Genomic DNA, 16,847 nt, shown 5'->3' on the forward strand with positions numbered 1-16,847 from the left:
GGATCCCGGGTGCGCATTGAGGCACCACTTCTCCGTTCATCCTGAGGCCGAGTCCCGCATACAGCAACTAGAAGGATGTGCAGCTACGACATACAACTATCCACTGGGGCTTTGGGGGGAAAAAAATAAAATAAATAAAATCTTTAAAAAAAAAAAAAAAATACTTACAAGACAAAGTGTCCACTATTCATTCACTCATCCACCCATCTCACAAATACATCCCAGGTTCTGTGCTAGATCCTGGATGTCCAGCCATAAATGAGACTCTGCCCCGGTCTAATGGGGCTAACATTCTGCATTCCGGTGGGAAGAGAGCCAATAAATAAATGAAGAAGATAATTACTGGTAGTACAATGAAGGAAATTGTCAGGGTCATGGGATAGGGATTAATTGAGGCAACTTTAGGTAGGGTAGACCACTATGTACTCTGATCATAAATGCCAGCTGGCTTTTACTGAGTCTTTACCATGTGCCAGGCACTGGGCTAAGTGCTTTTACATGAGGTATTTCGCTTAGTCTTTACAATAATCTGATGAAGGGGTTTGGTATCTTCATTTTACAGATGAGGAAACCTCTAAGAGGCAAAACCACTTGCCTGAGGTCACACTGCTAACATGTACCCACAGCCGGGGTTTCCAACCCAGTTCTGTTTAACTCGAAAGCCTGCCCTCTTCACCACTAACCTCTTAGCGTAGTTCAGTGAAATTCTGCTTGATTAGGAATAATATTAGACTTCTGTAACATCAGATTGCTGCAACCTTAACTCATCATTATTTCTCAGTGTACATCATTTTATGCCCTGTATTAATTTCCACAAACTGAGTGGCTTGAAGTTTATTCTTTCACAGTTCTGGAGGCTAGAAGTCCAAAATCAAAGTGTCAGCAGGGCCATGCTCCCTCCAGAGGTTCAAGGGGAGCCTCTTCCAACTTCCAGCAGCTCCTGGTGTTCCTCGGCTTGAGGCAAAGCAACTCCAATCTGTGCCTCCATTCTCACACGGCATTCCCCTCCCCCCAGGTCTCCTAGCATCTTCATGTAAGGACGCCAATCATTGGATTAAGGCACACCCTAATCCACTATGACCTTATTCTAATTTACATCTACAAAGACTCTATTTCCAAATAAGGCAAGATTCACAGGTTCCAAGCGCAGATGAAGTTTTGGGGGACACCCTTCAACCCAGCTGAAATGGCTTTTTAAAAGGGAATTTGTGGTTCCTTAAAGTTGGGCCATGCCTTTCTTTATTCATTGGTGGGAACTTTATTCATTTTAGCAAAGAAAATGCACAAGTGCCTGGCATAAATTGATACTCAGTAAATATTTGTTTAATGAAGAAACCTAGAGTTTAAAAGTCATGCATTAAATGCACTTCACACTTTCTGCCTCTCTCTTTTCACAATCACACTCTATTTCTGCTTTAAGTAAAGAACTAGAGTTTATGGAGGGCGACGGCAAGGCGGAAAAGGGACCCCGGATATCACTGAGCCCTGCCCCCACTGTTTAGATGAGGAACGGGCCCAGACAGTGGACAAGACCTGCCTAAGGTAACCCAGCGGGGTGGTGTCCCGTGCAAGAAACACAGGTTTCCCCACTTCCAGTTTTGTCCACTCTACAGCAAGGCCTCTCACCTGCCCCTGCAGATTTACATTTTGATTATGAGGATAAGGACAAATAAAGATCACAGTTCCCATTTTATCTTTCTCAAGACGAGTTCTGTAACATCAAAGACCATTACTCACTCTGATTGCTAGAAGATGTGCAGATGGGTTGTTTTTTTTAAGGCATCCGTGCTTACTGTTTTGGACAATATTTCAACATAACCCTGCAGACGAAGAAACACAGAAGATAAAGAAAATAGCTGTTCATTCAGCAACAGCCATCAAGTTTCCTTATGACTCCTAGAATGAGGAAGTGTTTGGTTCTGTCAGCACAGGCTCTGACCCCTCCCAGGTGCAAGAGGAAAGCAGTATAGATTTTGCATCCGGAGACCTGCCTTCTGGTCCCACCTGTGACCCAAACTAGCTGCATGATCTTGGGCAACTCCCATCCCCTCTCTGGGCCTCAGTTTCCTCCTCTGTAAAATGGGAAGAGTAGGGAAAGGGATAGTGTTGAGGATCTCCAAGGTCCCTTCCAACTCTGACGTGCAACAGTCCTCTCGCTGATGTGTGGGGACTGGCTGTGCCACGTGGGGTCATTAGACTTCCCAGACCTGATGGCCTCACCTCCTGTCTGAGCACACACAGCAGGTATGAATTGTCAGACAAGGCTCACGCAGGTACTCCTTGGGCCCGGGGCTCTCAGTTTTCTCACTCTGCTACTCTAAAAAATGTTCCTTCGTGGCGGCCTGTGCATGAGGCTTGTTTTTCCTGAGGCTTGTTTTTCCAAACAGATATTAAGCTCTTTGAATTGCCCCAGAATTGCCAAAGCAAGTTCAATAAATGTTAGACAGGCAAAAGGGTCACACCTGCTCTTCCTCTTTCAGCGCCCACTGTTTTCCCTCCTCTCCCCTCATAATGCTTCCTCCCATCATCCCCCTACCCCATTATTTCCGCCAGAGCTGTTCCATGCCCTTCCATCTGGTATTCCTGCCTCCAGGCTTGCTCTTCTATACTATTGTTCAAAGAGTCCGCTATGGCTCCCAACGGCAAAATAAGACTACTCTCGGTTCTCTGCACACACAGGGCCTTCCACACCCCCACGACTTAACCTTGCAGTGAAGTCCCTTCTCAAGTTTCCAACGCCCCATTGCGTCTTTCTCCCTTTGAGCGCCAGAAGGCGCTGCAGGAACGGCCGACCCGTACGGGAAGAGACTCGGTAGCCAGGCAGCCCGGCTTGACCCGCCCCCTTTTCCTTCCGAGCCAATCATTAGTTAGAGTGGGCGGGGCCGCGCGTCCCGCACCTGCGCGTTAGGAGGGGCGGTGGAGGCGCGGAGACAGAGATGCGGTCTCCCGAGATGAAGTCGCGGGCGCGGGGCGCCCGGCTGCTGCTGCTCTTGCTGGTGCTCGGGGAGGCCGCGTCGGCGCTCGGGACTGCGTGCCCGGCCGGGCCTGCGTGCCGCTACACCCCGGACTGGCCGAGTCTGGACTCCCGGCCGCTGCCGGGCTGGTTCGACGAGGCCAAGTTCGGGGTGTTCCTGCACTGGGGCGTGTTCTCGGTGCCGGCCTGGGGCAGCGAGTGGTTCTGGTGGCACTGGAAGGGCGAGCGGCGGCCGCCGTACGAACGCTTCATGAGCGACAACTACCCGCCCGGCTTCAGCTACGCCGACTTCGGGCCGCAGTTCACGACGCGCTTCTTCCACCCGGACAGCTGGGCCGACCTCTTCCAGGCCGCCGGGGCCAAGTGAGTGTCGCCGCGCCCCTTCCCCGGCTCTGGCCGCCCGGGCAGTGGGAGGGGCTGAGGCAGGTGGGAACCGAGCGGGCGAGGCGGGGCGACTTGCCCAGGGTCGCACAGCTGTCCCTTTGACTTGAGATACCTGTGTTTGCCTCCTGAAGGATGCAGAATTGAATGTGGCACGCCTAATCCTAAGGAGAAGATGCGTCTGGTTGGGGATTAGAAGAAAAGAAAGGTTTCAGGGAGGTGCTGGGCTGGAAAGCCCTCAGCGTCTACAACTGTATAACGAGAGGATTGAGCTGGGTGATAGCTAATGTCCCTTCCAGGTCCGCAAGACAGGAGTCCAGGATTTTAAGCCAGTGGTATGGACTCTGGCCCTAGTTCGACTGTGAACTTGAACACGGCTGCACCTCCCTGCAGCCTCCTTCCAAGGTGATAGACAGGGATTGTGTTAGTTCCTTTCAGCTTTAATATCTCTGAGAGGGAAAGGGAGAGAAGGGAGTTCTGGTGTGCAGTGTATTTGGGCAGCAGTACGGATTCTCGTTCATCTGCTCTTCTCAACGCCTTGTACACAGAAAGTGCTCAAGTTGGAGCTTGTGTGTGAATGGTTCAGAGAACTGATAGTGTAGAGTGCTGAGAGGGGGAGAGAGCAGCAAGGAGCCAGGAGGTTGTTGAAGGCTGCGGCCAGCCCTGAAAGAGGAATCCTTGAGGGCAGTGTGTTGCTGGGTGGTAAGTCAGGAAATAGTCACCCTCAGCTTCTAAAAGGATTAGTTTGGCTGCTGGGAGGGAAGTGGGTTGGAGGAGAGTAAGAATGGAGGCAGGGAGGTTTCTCTTGGCTTACAGCAGTCTTCCACCCTTACTTTGACTCCTCAGTCGTCTTCCAGGTTTTAGTTTTTCTTGGACTTTAAGTTCTCTTGTACTAAAGAGAAATTACAACTGATATTTAGTGTTTGCCATTAAATGTATGGGAATATAAGGCTTGAATAAACAGAGGAGGTGTTCTCTGTCTTCTAGGAGCCTTAGAGATCCGTAATTTACAAATGAAAAAAATTAAAATCTGGGAGACATCCTCTGTCCAGACCCCTTATTTTATGGGACAAGGTGACTGGGCCAGATAGAGGAAGGGAACTATGTCCTAGACTCCAAGTCTGCTGACTCCAAGGTGAAGGTTCTTTCCACCACACCAGGGATCTGCAAACCGTTGCCAGAGGGATTGGTCCTCTGCCTGTTTTTGTAAGTTCAATGAGATGAGAATGACTTTTACATTTTAAAAGAGTTGTTTAAAAAAAAAAAGAGGAGGAAAAAGAAGATGCCATGGAGACAAATGTGGCCCAGAAAGCCTTACTCTCTGGCCCTTAAAGTCTTAGAGCTCCCCACACCAGCGAGTGGTTAAATTATCAGGTGTAGGCACCATCTATTTTTTCTGCCATAAAAGCAAATGAAACATTGAGTGATTTGGTTGTTATTTCAACACCTGCCTTTTCTCCACAGCTCTTATGGTTTTTTGTCACCTCTGTAAATGAGAGGCAGTTCATATGGGCTTGGTAAAACAAACAGCTTACTTCTCTATCATCTGCTATTTCCTTCTCCTTTAGGGCAAAGGGTTTAAAAAAAGTTTATCATTAACACCCAGAAGGGTTGAAGAACTGGAGAGCTAACCTGCACATCTTTTCCCTCACCTACTCCTTCCTTCTCTCTGGGCCTCCTTGGCTGGGAACTGAGGACTGTGGCTTCCTCAAGTTTGCTTTCATTCCTGGAGCAGTACCCAAGGGAAGTTGTGACTCCAGCAGCTCCCTGGGAGTCACTAATACAGTCACTCATACAAGTACATTTCCTGTAGTCAACTTCTCCCAACCATTTTAAAAGCCTCAGGTGTGCTGGGTAAGTTCATGCTCATGGCCCACTGCCCACTTCCTTTGCTCATATGGTTTTGATGTCCATAGGTATGTGGTCCTGACAACAAAGCATCACGAAGGCTACACAAACTGGCCGAGTCCTGTATCTTGGAACTGGAATTCTCAGGATGTGGGACCCCATCGGGATTTGGTTGGTGAGTTGGGAGCAGCCATCCGGAAGAGGTGTGTACCTACACACGGTCACGCCATCATTGCTTTTGATCTAGCCATTGAGTGTACCATACCTTCTCTGCTCTTGTGTATTTTCTACGTTTGCATTTAGTGAGAAACCTGCAGGGCTTCTGGTCTTTGAATTAGCAGTGTTTGATGCTTGGCAGTTTCCATGTGACCAAAGGTGACACCATCAAAGAAGTTCATGGCCCTGTCTCGTTAGGTGAAGGATACCCAGCATAGACCACAATGCTCCATTTGCACTCTGCGAAGGATTCTTTCTGGAAAGCCTTCCCACCCAGGGCCTTTTCCAGTGTCTGATGGAAGCCAGGGACTGGGTCTCTCATCTTTGCATCCCCCTCAGCTGTCAACACAGAGCTTTGCAGGCATTCAGAGAATGTTTGGGTGAATGGTACAGCCAGAGGGAACTGAAAAGGGCAGTTAAAGCAGCAAAAAGTGAGGGAATGAGCCCCTCAGTCGATTCTAATTAATGCTCCCTAATATTTGCCCCTTAATAAGAAGTAACTTGCCAAGATCAAAGAGCCTGGAAATGACAGAGGTGGGATTTGAACCCAGGTATTCTGGTTTGGGACCCCACAGTTCTGGGTATATTTGCCTGTAAGAAAGAAAAGTGGTATTTGTGCCATGCCCAGTCTCAGCTCTCTTGTCATTTGGTAAACTTGATGTCCTATTTAAGGGGTAGACCAGCTGCCTATTTGTGTAAATAAAGCTTTATTGGAACACAGCTATGCCCATTCATTTATGTGTGGTCTGTGGCTGCTGTCAAGCTATCATTTAGAGTTGGGATAGAGACCACAAGGCCTGCAAAGCCTAAAATGCTAGCTGGCCCTTTAAGAAAGTGTTTGCTGACTCCTGTCACCTGTTCAATATTCATTTTCCCAATGCTGTGCTTTGCTGATAGTCCTGCTGTAAAACTCTGAGATGTTGATTAGATCTGGACTTTAGGGTCCTTAAGTTTTATCTTCTTTGTATCTGTTTAGTCCCCGAGTCATATAATGAAATACTTAACTTCAGTTCTTTCTGCCTTATCTGTGCCATTGCAATGTTATCCTTACTTCTTACTTGAATTATAGTGTTTCTGTTACCAAATGAGTTAAGAAACTCAAAACAAGCTTTACTGTGTATGAAAATAGGTCACTTTAACCACGTTTCATTTGGGGTCTATTATGAATTGTTAGTAAATCTTAGATAAATGAAACAATAAACCCATATTCATTCATTTCAACTACATTAAAAATAGTGCTAATAATTATTTCTGAGTGATAAGATTTTGGATATTTTATTCTTTTTACTGTTCTCTCTCTTCCAGTATGTCTATAATATGTATTCTTATGATTGACAGAGAAAACATTTTTAAAAAATAGGACAATATGTTATTTGAGATAATTGGCTTAAAAAACCAAAGATGGTTTAAATGACATTTGATGTTAAGATATTTATGTATAAAAAGTAGTTATGTGTATTATCAAAAACATAGTAAATCTAATCATTTTGCTTAAGTTGAATGATAAGAGAATTTAAGGAAATGGTTTTGGATCCCACCCTCCTGCATGCCCTTCTGGGTGAGTTTCACTGAGATGTAAAAATGCTGCGACTGATTTTTTTTCAAATAAATTATTTTTCTTTGCTTAATGACAGTTGCTGTCCTGTTTTTCTGTTTAAGGAACATACGCTATGGACTCTATCACTCACTCTTAGAATGGTTCCATCCCCTCTACCTCCTTGATAAGAAAAATGGCTTTAAAACACAGCATTTTGTCAGTGCGAAAACAATGCCAGAGCTATACGACCTTGTTAACAGGTAAAAAACAGATGTTTTTGGCCTTATGACTTTTATCAATGAAATCAGAGCTTCCTATAGGATACTGTTAAGTTAGGGGAAAGGGGGAAAAGAGGGGATTATGAAAAACATCTAGAAGACATCGAAATAGTAAAAGTGGTGGTTGTATTAAGACAAAATATATTTTTTTCTCCTACTTTTCAAAACTGCCGTAATGTGGTCATATCGCCTTTATAAATTGAAACAATCAAACAAAACCAAGGATGGTACTTAAGTCAAAACTTCAGTTTCCTCCTTGCATTCTATTTTCTTTGTTTTGGACCTTGGAGAGGGGCAGGAGCGTCCTATGCAAGACCCTACATCGGATTTAGCATCAGACAGATCTGCATTTGAATTCTGGCTCTTGTTACCACAAGCCTTCAACAGATCACCCTTCTCAGCCTCAGATTCTCACTCTGTAAAGGGGGGATAATAACGCCTTCTGTATAGGGCTCAGAATAATATGCAGAAGTATCTGTCACCGTGCCTGGCAAAGAATGAGGGTGTTACTATCATCATAATCACTTTCAGTTTGGGATTTGTCGCTAAGTCTTCACCATGTTTTATTCCTAGTTTGCCCTTCTCACACTTGGGGGCTTCCGGAGAATGGAGGACCTTTAAAGCTTAAGAGGCAGCCATCTCTGCCTGGATTCTCATTTTAGACCAAAAAAACCCTCCTTGCATCCAGATGACTTCTCCGAGGAAATAGTACAGTTGTAAGGGACCAGCAGAGGCTTCAGTCAGTCAGAACTGGATCTGAAATCCAGTTCTTTTTTCTTACTGGCTGTGTGGCCTTGAGCAAACTACTTAATCTGTCTAGATCTCTGTTTCTTTATCTGCAAAATGGGGATAACATTCAGCATAGGGTCGTAGTAAGAACTAATGAGGTAATGAACGTCAAGGGCCTAGTACAGTTTCTCATACACAGTAAAACACAGACTGTCTTGTGTTACGTCTTGCCTCTTAGACAGGCAGTCTTTCTCCTGGAGTCTGCTTGCTGTCCTAATTACAGAGTACCGCAGAAGATGTGGCATCAGGCAGATTTGCATTTAGGTTCCAGCTCCTGTTACTTACGAGCTTCGTCCCCTAAAACAAATTGCCCTGCTGAGCATCAGATTCTCACTCTCTAACTAATAATAGGGAACAATAATGCTTACCTTACAGGTATACACACTCACATCTCACAGAGCTTAGAGTAATAACACGTGAAAGGTGCAACTGTGGCTCAGGTGGTTCTATAAATCCTTTATGGTCGAAGCTTTGGGTCGTTGTCCAAAAACATGCATTTGGTGGAATAGTTGAAGCTCTTCGTACATCTTAAAACCTTAATCCTATGGTTCTGGAGCACCACTCTTTTAATTGGAATTAGTTGCTGAAAGGAAACCAAATTGTATGTATACTGATTACAACTCTATATATATATTTTTTTTCCTGGGGAAGATCAGCCCTGAGCTGACATCGTTGTCAATCTTCCTCTTTTTCGCTGAGGAGGGTTGGCCCTGGGGTAACATCCGTGCCCATCTTCCTCTACTTTATATGGGATGCCGCCGCAGCATGGCTTGACAAGCAGTGTGTCGGTCTATGCCAGGGATCCGAACCTGCGAACCCCAGGCCGCCAAAGCGGAGCATGCGCACTTAACAACTGCACCACTGGGCCGGCCCCGATCTTCCTCTATTTTGTATGTGGGTTGCCACCACAGCATGGCTTGATGAGTGGTGTAGGTCCGTGCCCAGGATCCAAACCTGTGAACCTGGACTGCCAAAGCAGAGCGCGCCAAACTTAACCACTATGCCACCAGGCCAGCCCCACAACTCTGTTTTTAGAAAGACTTTAAAAACAAAAAGATGAGGAGGAAATACACCAAAATGCTGTGTGTGAAACAGTGGTTATGTTAGCAGAGGTTTTTGTGTGTGTGTTGTCTCTTTAGTTTTCCCCATTCTCTTCACTGTGCTAATTCTATGATACTTTCAAAATGAGGGAAAATTAATTTTTAAATATTTGTTGGAAAAATATATCTGTAAGACTTTACCGTGACTGGATTCAGATAATAAACTGTTCTAATTCCGTGTCTTTCAGGTACAAACCTGACTTGATTTGGTCTGATGGAGACTGGGAAAGTCCTGATACTTACTGGAACTCGACATATTTTCTTTCTTGGCTCTACAATGATAGCCCAGTCAAGGTATGTGATTATATGACTTAGCTCTTATTTATCCTTATGATAACAGAGAGGATAAGGAGCCAAGATCTGGAGTGATAACAAAAATGACAGCAGCAGCAGTGATAAATAGTAACATCAACATGAGGTGGGAGGGACTTGGGGACTTAATGGATGTTAAAGGTTTCTCCTTTAATTCTTTTTTTCCTCTTTGCTTGGAGCATAAGCTTTTTTTTTATCCTTTAATTCTTGTGACAACATAGATTTAAATCTTGTTAAAACTAATATACCGAACATATAAAGTTAAATGATAGGAATAAAATGTGAATATCTGTGACCTCACCTACTCTATGTTGATTATGTAGTTTAACTCTTGGGGAAGTTTCATTTCCCTTGTATCTAAATTCTTGAGGGAACTTTGCCTACCTCCTCCTCCCCATAATCAACACTATTACACTGCATCAAAGCAGCCCATTTTCAGTTTGTATTTTGGTACACTTACAAAGTAGCAGAAGTCTTAATCTTCACTATAGAAAATTTCAAAAATTTTACATATTTTGGATTTGTTGTGGATCTAGAAAAATCTAATTATAAAACCAGTTTGGACTGAGCTATTTTGGTGGATTCATAAGCCTCTAAGGATCTTATTGGGTAACTATTACTAAACTCAGAAAATGGGAAGAGAGAAAAAAGGACAGAGATCCTATGTGACAAAGACAAATTAAGAGTAGTTTTCTGGGACTTGCCAAATGTGGGGGGACTCCTGGGGATGCAGCATCACGGTTCTCCCCCAAGGCTCCTCGTGGTGGGGTGGCTCAGACGTGGACCCCTGAGAGGGAGGCTGCAGACCCTGTTCTACCCACTCTTGGTCTGAATGCTTTTTCCACGTGTTAGGAAAGAGGGTTATTTTGGAGCTACACTCACACTAGGCAAGTACTTTTAGGAGAAATAGTCCCCTATCCTTACCATTCCTTCTGCCTGTTCCCACACGGCTCACTCCTGTGCTTCCAGAGGGTCTTCACTCAGAGGTCATCTATTTAGTGCAGTCTCCCCTGCCTCCCTGTCTAAAACAGCAGCGTGCCCCTGTCATGCTACATGCCTTTCCTTGCTTTCTCTTTCCCTTAGCACTTCCCTAGTCTAACAGATTTCAGATCACTGAGCTTTTTTTTTATTATCTGGCTCTTAGTAAAGTGGCAGCTTTATGAGGGCAAGAGTTTGGGTCTGTTCATTGCTGTGTCTCCAACCCCAAGGACAGGACTTGGCCCACTGAGGCACATAGTAAATATCGGTCGGATGTAAACTCAATCCGACTCCTGCCAATTCATATTCTTTCCTGGCGGAAGTAAGAAACACTCCTGGATCAGTGTTCCCCATTATGTTAATCCCTAGGTAATTAACTCTGATGTGATGTCATATTATAATTGTCCCCATATCTGTCTTCTCAGCTGGTCTCTGCTGGATCTCACAAGAACTGTTTTATTCACGTGGGATACCCCAGTATGAGCCTCATAGCAGTAGTAAACATTTACATTAAGATAGTCCATGTAATGATTTCTCATAGTTCAGCTAAACCTTGAAGGAAGGAAAAGAATATGTGGTTGCTGACTTTCTTTACCTACATAATGTAGTGGGCTGAGTTCAGCTACCTGATTCGTAGTCCCAGCTTTCTGAAATTCTGCCCAGGGATGTGATCTTGGGTGAGTCTTCTCCTCCCCATTTCTCCTCTCGTAGAATAAGCGCTTTTCTAGATGATCTTTGAAACAAGCTCTCCCAGCTCTGACATTACATATCCCTTGACCAGGGTTTCTCAGCCTCGGCAATATTGACATTTGGGACTCTACCTACTAGATGGCAGTAGTACCACCCCAGTTGTGACAACCAGAAATGCCTCTTTGCCATATTCCCCTCCAGGGCACAATGGCCCCCAGTTGAGAACTACTGCTCTAGATTAAGTCTGTTCCTTCCTTCCGAATAGACTCTGAATTTATCACGCTGCATTACATAAGGAAGCTAAGTGGTTTGACCCCGGATGACGCAATCCTCTTTCCTCCTTTAGGATGAGGTAGTAGTGAATGATCGATGGGGTCAGAACTGTTCCTGCCACCATGGAGGATACTACAACTGCCAAGATAAATTCAAGCCAAAGACCTTGCCAGATCACAAGTGGGAGATGTGCAGCACCGTCGACAAGCACTCCTGGGGCTATCGTCGCGACATGGTGATGGCTGATATTGCGTCTGAATTTGAAATCATTTCGGTAAGACACCTGTGAGTTAGTTATTTGTTAACTACTATCTCAAACTAGCCTTCTAACTAAGAGTGGTGGAAGCACTCTGGATAGAAGTGCAGGTCGATAGAACCCTTTAGGATTATTGAACATACTCATAGAAACCTGCCCTAAGGAAATAATGATAATTACAGAATAAAGTTTTATGTACAGAGATATTCTTCCCAGAATTATTTTCAGTTGAACATATGGGTTGTTTCAATTTCTTGCAACCATAAAGGGATAGTTAAGTAGATTTGGGGATTTTCTTTAACCATTAAAATGTTTATGAGTGTAATATGGGTTAATGCTTAGAGGGTTGAGTGGAAAAATAAGTTATATATTATCATCACTATACAAAATTAACTACATGGGAAAAAGACCAGAAGGAAACACCAAAAATTAATGGTGTGGTGTCTTTCGGGTACTGTAACAAATTCCCCTTTTAAACATTTTCTGTATGTATCCTTAAGTTTTCTGGGCCACCTTGAAGTGCACCTGTTTGAGGTCACAGTAAACACACACACACATCCCACTCCAGAAGCCTCGAAGAGTGTATCTCTTTACAGCATGTTTTCCCAAAGGGGCAGCATGTACATTGATATAGCCCAGCACATACAGTGTCCTGAAATTCTTCACATCTCTTCCATCTCCCCAAAGTCTCCACAGCAGCCGCTCAAAATCTCTTCTCTCTGATCTGCATATTCTCTCTCTGTGGCTCCATGTGATCCCTTCATGGCCAAGTGCTTTGTTCTTGGCTTCCCTGCTCACACTTTGTGCTCTGACACATGACCCTTCTCACTGCATACGGCACCATGGGAAGTGTAGTCTCCTAGGAAAGTGCCTGTGATCACTCCCTGGAATTCGAGTTAACACATTTCTCCATCTTGTAGCACGAGTTTTCTGTTTTCTCATGTAAGCCTGTCCCGCTTTTTAAATGACACAAATATATAGTATTTTCACAAAGGGAAAGGATATTCACAAAGCAGGGAGACAGTGTGCCCTAGATTCTTTATCTTCTCTTAACATCTGTGTGTTCTAAGCATTATGCCAGGCTTGGCATTCACAGCTAGGATTTCGTTGTTTCTGCTCTCTCCAGGAACTGGTTCAGACAGTAAGTTTGGGAGGCAACTATCTTCTCAACATTGGACCAACTAAGGATGGCCTGATTGTTCCCATCTTCCAAGAAAGGCTTCTTGCTGTTGGGAAGTGGCTGAGCATCAATGGGGAGGCTATCTATGCCTCTAAACCATGGAGGGTACAATTGGAAAAGAACACGACATTTGTATGGTGAGTCTTGTCTTCTGTTGGCTGCAGGAACGGGACTGTGGCCCGTCCTGAACTGGCATCTCCTTGGGTCCACAGTGTTAAAAGCCAGGTTGGAAGTTGTCTTGAGGAAACCCAAAAGCTGTTCTTTTGCTACTAAATTTGTACCCCAGTTTATGTGTTAGGTCGCCAGGATATCTTTGACTAGTGAGGGAGGTTGTAGGCTTGGTGAAAAAAGAAGGAACTTCAAAGCATCAGTCAATTTACTTGACATTGTTACCCTGCCTCCTCAAAACAGTAATAGCTAATACTTGAAGAGCACCTACGATGTGCAAGGCTCCATTCTAAATTCTTCCCACTCATTACACCCCCTCAACAATCCCACCACGTAGATACTTTATGATCCCCATGTTACAAGTGAGAAAGGGGTCCCAGGGCAGTAATATAACTTGCCTAGGATCACAAAACCGGTAAGTGGAGAAGTTACAAGTCATACTTGGAATTGTGGATCTAGTTATTTGATCTTGCGCCTCAGTTTTTTCACCTGCAAAATGGGGTGATAATACTTAACTTCCTAGAGTTGTTGTGAGGATTAGATGAGATCCTGTATGTAAAGTGCCCAGCAGAGTGCCAGGCCCATACTAAGTCTTCGATAAATGTATCTGCTGGTGCTATACCATAGAGCGCAGGTCTCTGCATCAGAGGAAACACGTTCATCCCTCTGTTTTGGATGAGTTTCTATTTAGTGATTTTCATCCTCTTCTCTAAGCGTGGTGAAATCCCAGAACAACGAATCTGTCTTCATTGCACATCTTGCCCTTGTTGTATCCTCTGCTGTTTTCACATGGATTTGGAGTTGAAAAAAGATTTGAATAAGGCAAATGGCGTCAATGTGAAATAACTATATAACAGTTAAAATTTTTTAAAGAGAATTTATAACCCAATAGGGAGGGAAAATGGAAGATATCACCAGAAAGAGTCTTACACGGCTGCTTTCTTCCTACAGACCTTCACTGATATCGAGTTATTAGTGCTTCCTAGCAGCAGTGACAGACTCAAGGTCTTGGAATTGGTAGATACTTGAAAGGGAAATTTATAAGGTTATGTGTCAGGATAACAAGCCAGGTATCTTTGGCAATGATGTTTCTTTTTCCCAGGTATACCTCAAAAGGATCAACTGTCTATGCCATTTTCCTGGACTGGCCAGAAAAGGGAATCTTAAGCCTTAAATCCCCCATAACTACCTCTGCTACACAGGTAAGGAGACTCAGTCAGTCCTTTCAGAGATGTAACTTTTTCTAAAGGAATTGTCAGGTCCTCTCTACTTCTTCGTTCCTTCCCCACGTTTCTCCCATGTTTATTCCCTTTTCAGACTGTCTTCCCTGCCCTGGCCCAGCCTGGTTGTTTCCCACCATGTTCAGGCCATATTCTATACTCATTAATGCGTTAATGTGTTTTTCATTCCCTTTTTCTTTCTGCAGATAATGATGCTGGGAATCCAAAAAGATCTGAAGTGGTCCACAGATCCAGTTAAAGGTCTCCTCATTTCCCTGCCCCAGTTACTGCCCTCTGCCCTCCCAGTTGAGTTTGCTTGGACTGTAAAGCTGACAGGAGTGAAGTGATCAGTGGCGTTCAAGAGGAAAGGGACACTACCTGCTGTTTGCTGCTTTGATTTTCCTCTTCTGGTACCGTCATTGTAATAAACTACTCTTCTCTACCCAGAGATGGCTCTTCCAACACATTTTAATCAAAGGAACTAAGTGCATTACACTAATGTCTCAATGGATGAAAGATCTGAGATCCATTGCTGGCATCTCTCTCTTTGATCAGCAGAAGAAGGGACTAAACAGTTAAGCCCTGAGTTCATCCATTCCTAACTTTGGAAATTATCTACAATAGAAACTTCTCTCCATTCTCATGTTGATAACCTGCTTGCTTACTCAATGACTGCAGATAAAAGCCAAGTCACCCTGTTGCCCGTGGGAGGAGGTGAGAAGGGTTTGGCAAGCTCAATCATGTGCTGTTTATTTAGCATCAGTTGTCACCAGCACCCCCCAAAGAGCAGGAGAGCCTGGAGAGAAAGGAAAAGGCTTGCCAGGCTGCTTATGGTTAACTCTTCAGAAATTTCCAAAGCAAACTAAGAGCTCTGAAATTCAGTCTGTTTACAGTGATACTATGAAAAAAATAAATGTGATTCTGCCCTACTTTTTAAAATATGATCACATAAATAAATTTGAATGTAAATCATTTCTACCAAAAAGCATACTGTAGCTTTTTTCTAGTTTCTGTCTGACTGTTTACAGCTTTATGTTTCTGTTAAAAGGAAAGCAGGACGAGGGGTTGGGGGTAGGGGGTGAGGGTGGGGGTGCTACCAAGTCTCCTTAATGCAGAACAAAAAATGCAATTCCTTTGGTTTTTCTGCTCCTCACTTCTAGCACCATTCTTTTGGGTTGACTACCAATTAAGTTCAGCCTCTTTAATTGTTATAGATCTAATCAAGTTTTCTATTTCTTTTGTTATTTAATAGATATATTTAGAAATCTTTACTCAACATTTACGGAATATTTGTTTTTCTCAAGCATGTATGGAACATTTGCAAATGTCAGTACCAAAGCAGCAGTATCATATAGATTATATAGTGTGTCTGCAACACCATTAAAGGGCCATAAAAACTTGGAGGAAAAAACTTCATATGTTTGGAAATTTTAAAACACACTTCTAAATAACTCATTGATCAAAGAAAGCACCATATGGGAAATTAGAAAATACTTAGAATGATAATGAAAACACTATTATAACTTGTGAGATGTAGCTTAAAAAAGTCTTCAGAGAGGATTCTGGGAAGATGGCAGCCAGGAAGCATCAGGAATCTGTCTCCTCACAAAGACAACAATTGCACTGGTAGAATCTGTCTGATATAACTATTTTGGAACTCTGGGAGTCTACCCAAAGGCTTGCAACTTCCAGGGGAAGACTTGGATGGTAAATTATGGTTAATTTTGGTCAATTTCAGCTACTCATCCCCCACCCCCAGCCACATAGTAGGCAGCTGTGCACAGGTACCTGGAGCAACTTGTACATAGCTTGTAGGAGCCAAGGTGGGCAAAAAGAACTTTGTTCTCCAAATATTGGAGATTTGTGCTCTGATGACTGATTGCTGCTTCTCATCACAGAGGTACAGAGAGAGGTGGGCAGCCATTGTTGTTGCACCTCCCCCCATTGTTGCAAGCCCCTCCTCCGCTGGCTAAAGTGACTTCCTGGGGATTTAAAGAGCTAGCACCCTTTTTTCCCTTTCATTTTTCTTTTTCTGCCCTTTTGGGAGCCAGACATTAAAGACTAGGACATTCAAAGACAACTGCATATATGGGGAAAATTAGAAAGTGACCATGCGTGCCCATGGAAAGGCTCAGAAAAGACCTAAGAAGATCTTAAGTTTACACCTATGGCTTATCCTTGGCACAGAGACAGCCTACTACAATCACAAATGCAAAAACAATAACAAAAAATAGCAAATCCTGGGAAATAGGGGAGAATCTGGTTTCCAGAGTTACCACATTATAGATTCAAACGTCTAGTTTTCAACAACAACAACAACAAAATCACAAGGCATACAAAGAAACGAAAAGTATGGCCCATTCAAAAGAAAAAAGAAACTGTCCCTGAAAAAGACCTGATGGCAGATATACTAGACAAAGACTTTAAAACAACCGCTTTCAAGATGCTCACAAAACTAAAGGGAGATGTGGAGAAAGTCAAGAAAATGATGTATGAATGAAATGAATATATAAGTAAAGAGATAGAAAAGCTAAAAAGAAACCAAAAAAAAAATTCTGGAGCTAAAAAGTACAATAACTGAAGTGAAAAATTCCCTAGAGGAATTCAAAGGCAGATTTGAGCACGCAGAAGAAAAAACAGTGAACTT

General features: G+C 43.7%; 1 protein-coding gene across 1 annotated transcript; it reads left to right on the forward strand.

Annotated features, from left to right (window-relative positions):
- Positions 1–2,921: 2,921 nt before the first annotated feature.
- FUCA1 (alpha-L-fucosidase 1) lies at positions 2,922–15,183 on the forward strand. The gene is made up of 8 exons (XM_004425725.3): positions 2,922–3,337; positions 5,272–5,406; positions 7,079–7,216; positions 9,312–9,417; positions 11,450–11,650; positions 12,759–12,949; positions 14,083–14,182; positions 14,407–15,183. The coding sequence occupies exons 1-8, from the start codon at positions 2,937–2,939 to the stop codon at positions 14,545–14,547; spliced, it is 1,413 nt and encodes a 470-aa protein (XP_004425782.2). The 5' UTR covers positions 2,922–2,936; the 3' UTR covers positions 14,548–15,183.
- Positions 15,184–16,847: the final 1,664 nt, after the last annotated feature.

This window comes from Ceratotherium simum, chromosome 22 (genome assembly GCF_057802395.1).
Source record: "Ceratotherium simum simum isolate JZ-2026a chromosome 22, ASM5780239v1, whole genome shotgun sequence".
Lineage (NCBI taxonomy): Eukaryota > Metazoa > Chordata > Mammalia > Perissodactyla > Rhinocerotidae > Ceratotherium > Ceratotherium simum.

What these genes read in the sequence shown, in the direction of transcription:
- FUCA1 (XM_004425725.3), top strand. Translation starts at nt 2,937, where the DNA reads ATGCGGTCTCCCGAGATGAAGTCGCGGGCGCGGGGCGCCCGGCTGCTG. An exon ending in GGAGCAGCCATCCGGAAGAG is followed by an intron (nt 5,407 to 7,078) that starts GTGTGTACCTAC and finishes TTTCTGTTTAAG; the next exon opens with GAACATACGCTATGGACTCT. An exon ending in AAGAACACGACATTTGTATG is followed by an intron (nt 12,950 to 14,082) that starts GTGAGTCTTGTC and finishes TCTTTTTCCCAG; the next exon opens with GTATACCTCAAAAGGATCAA.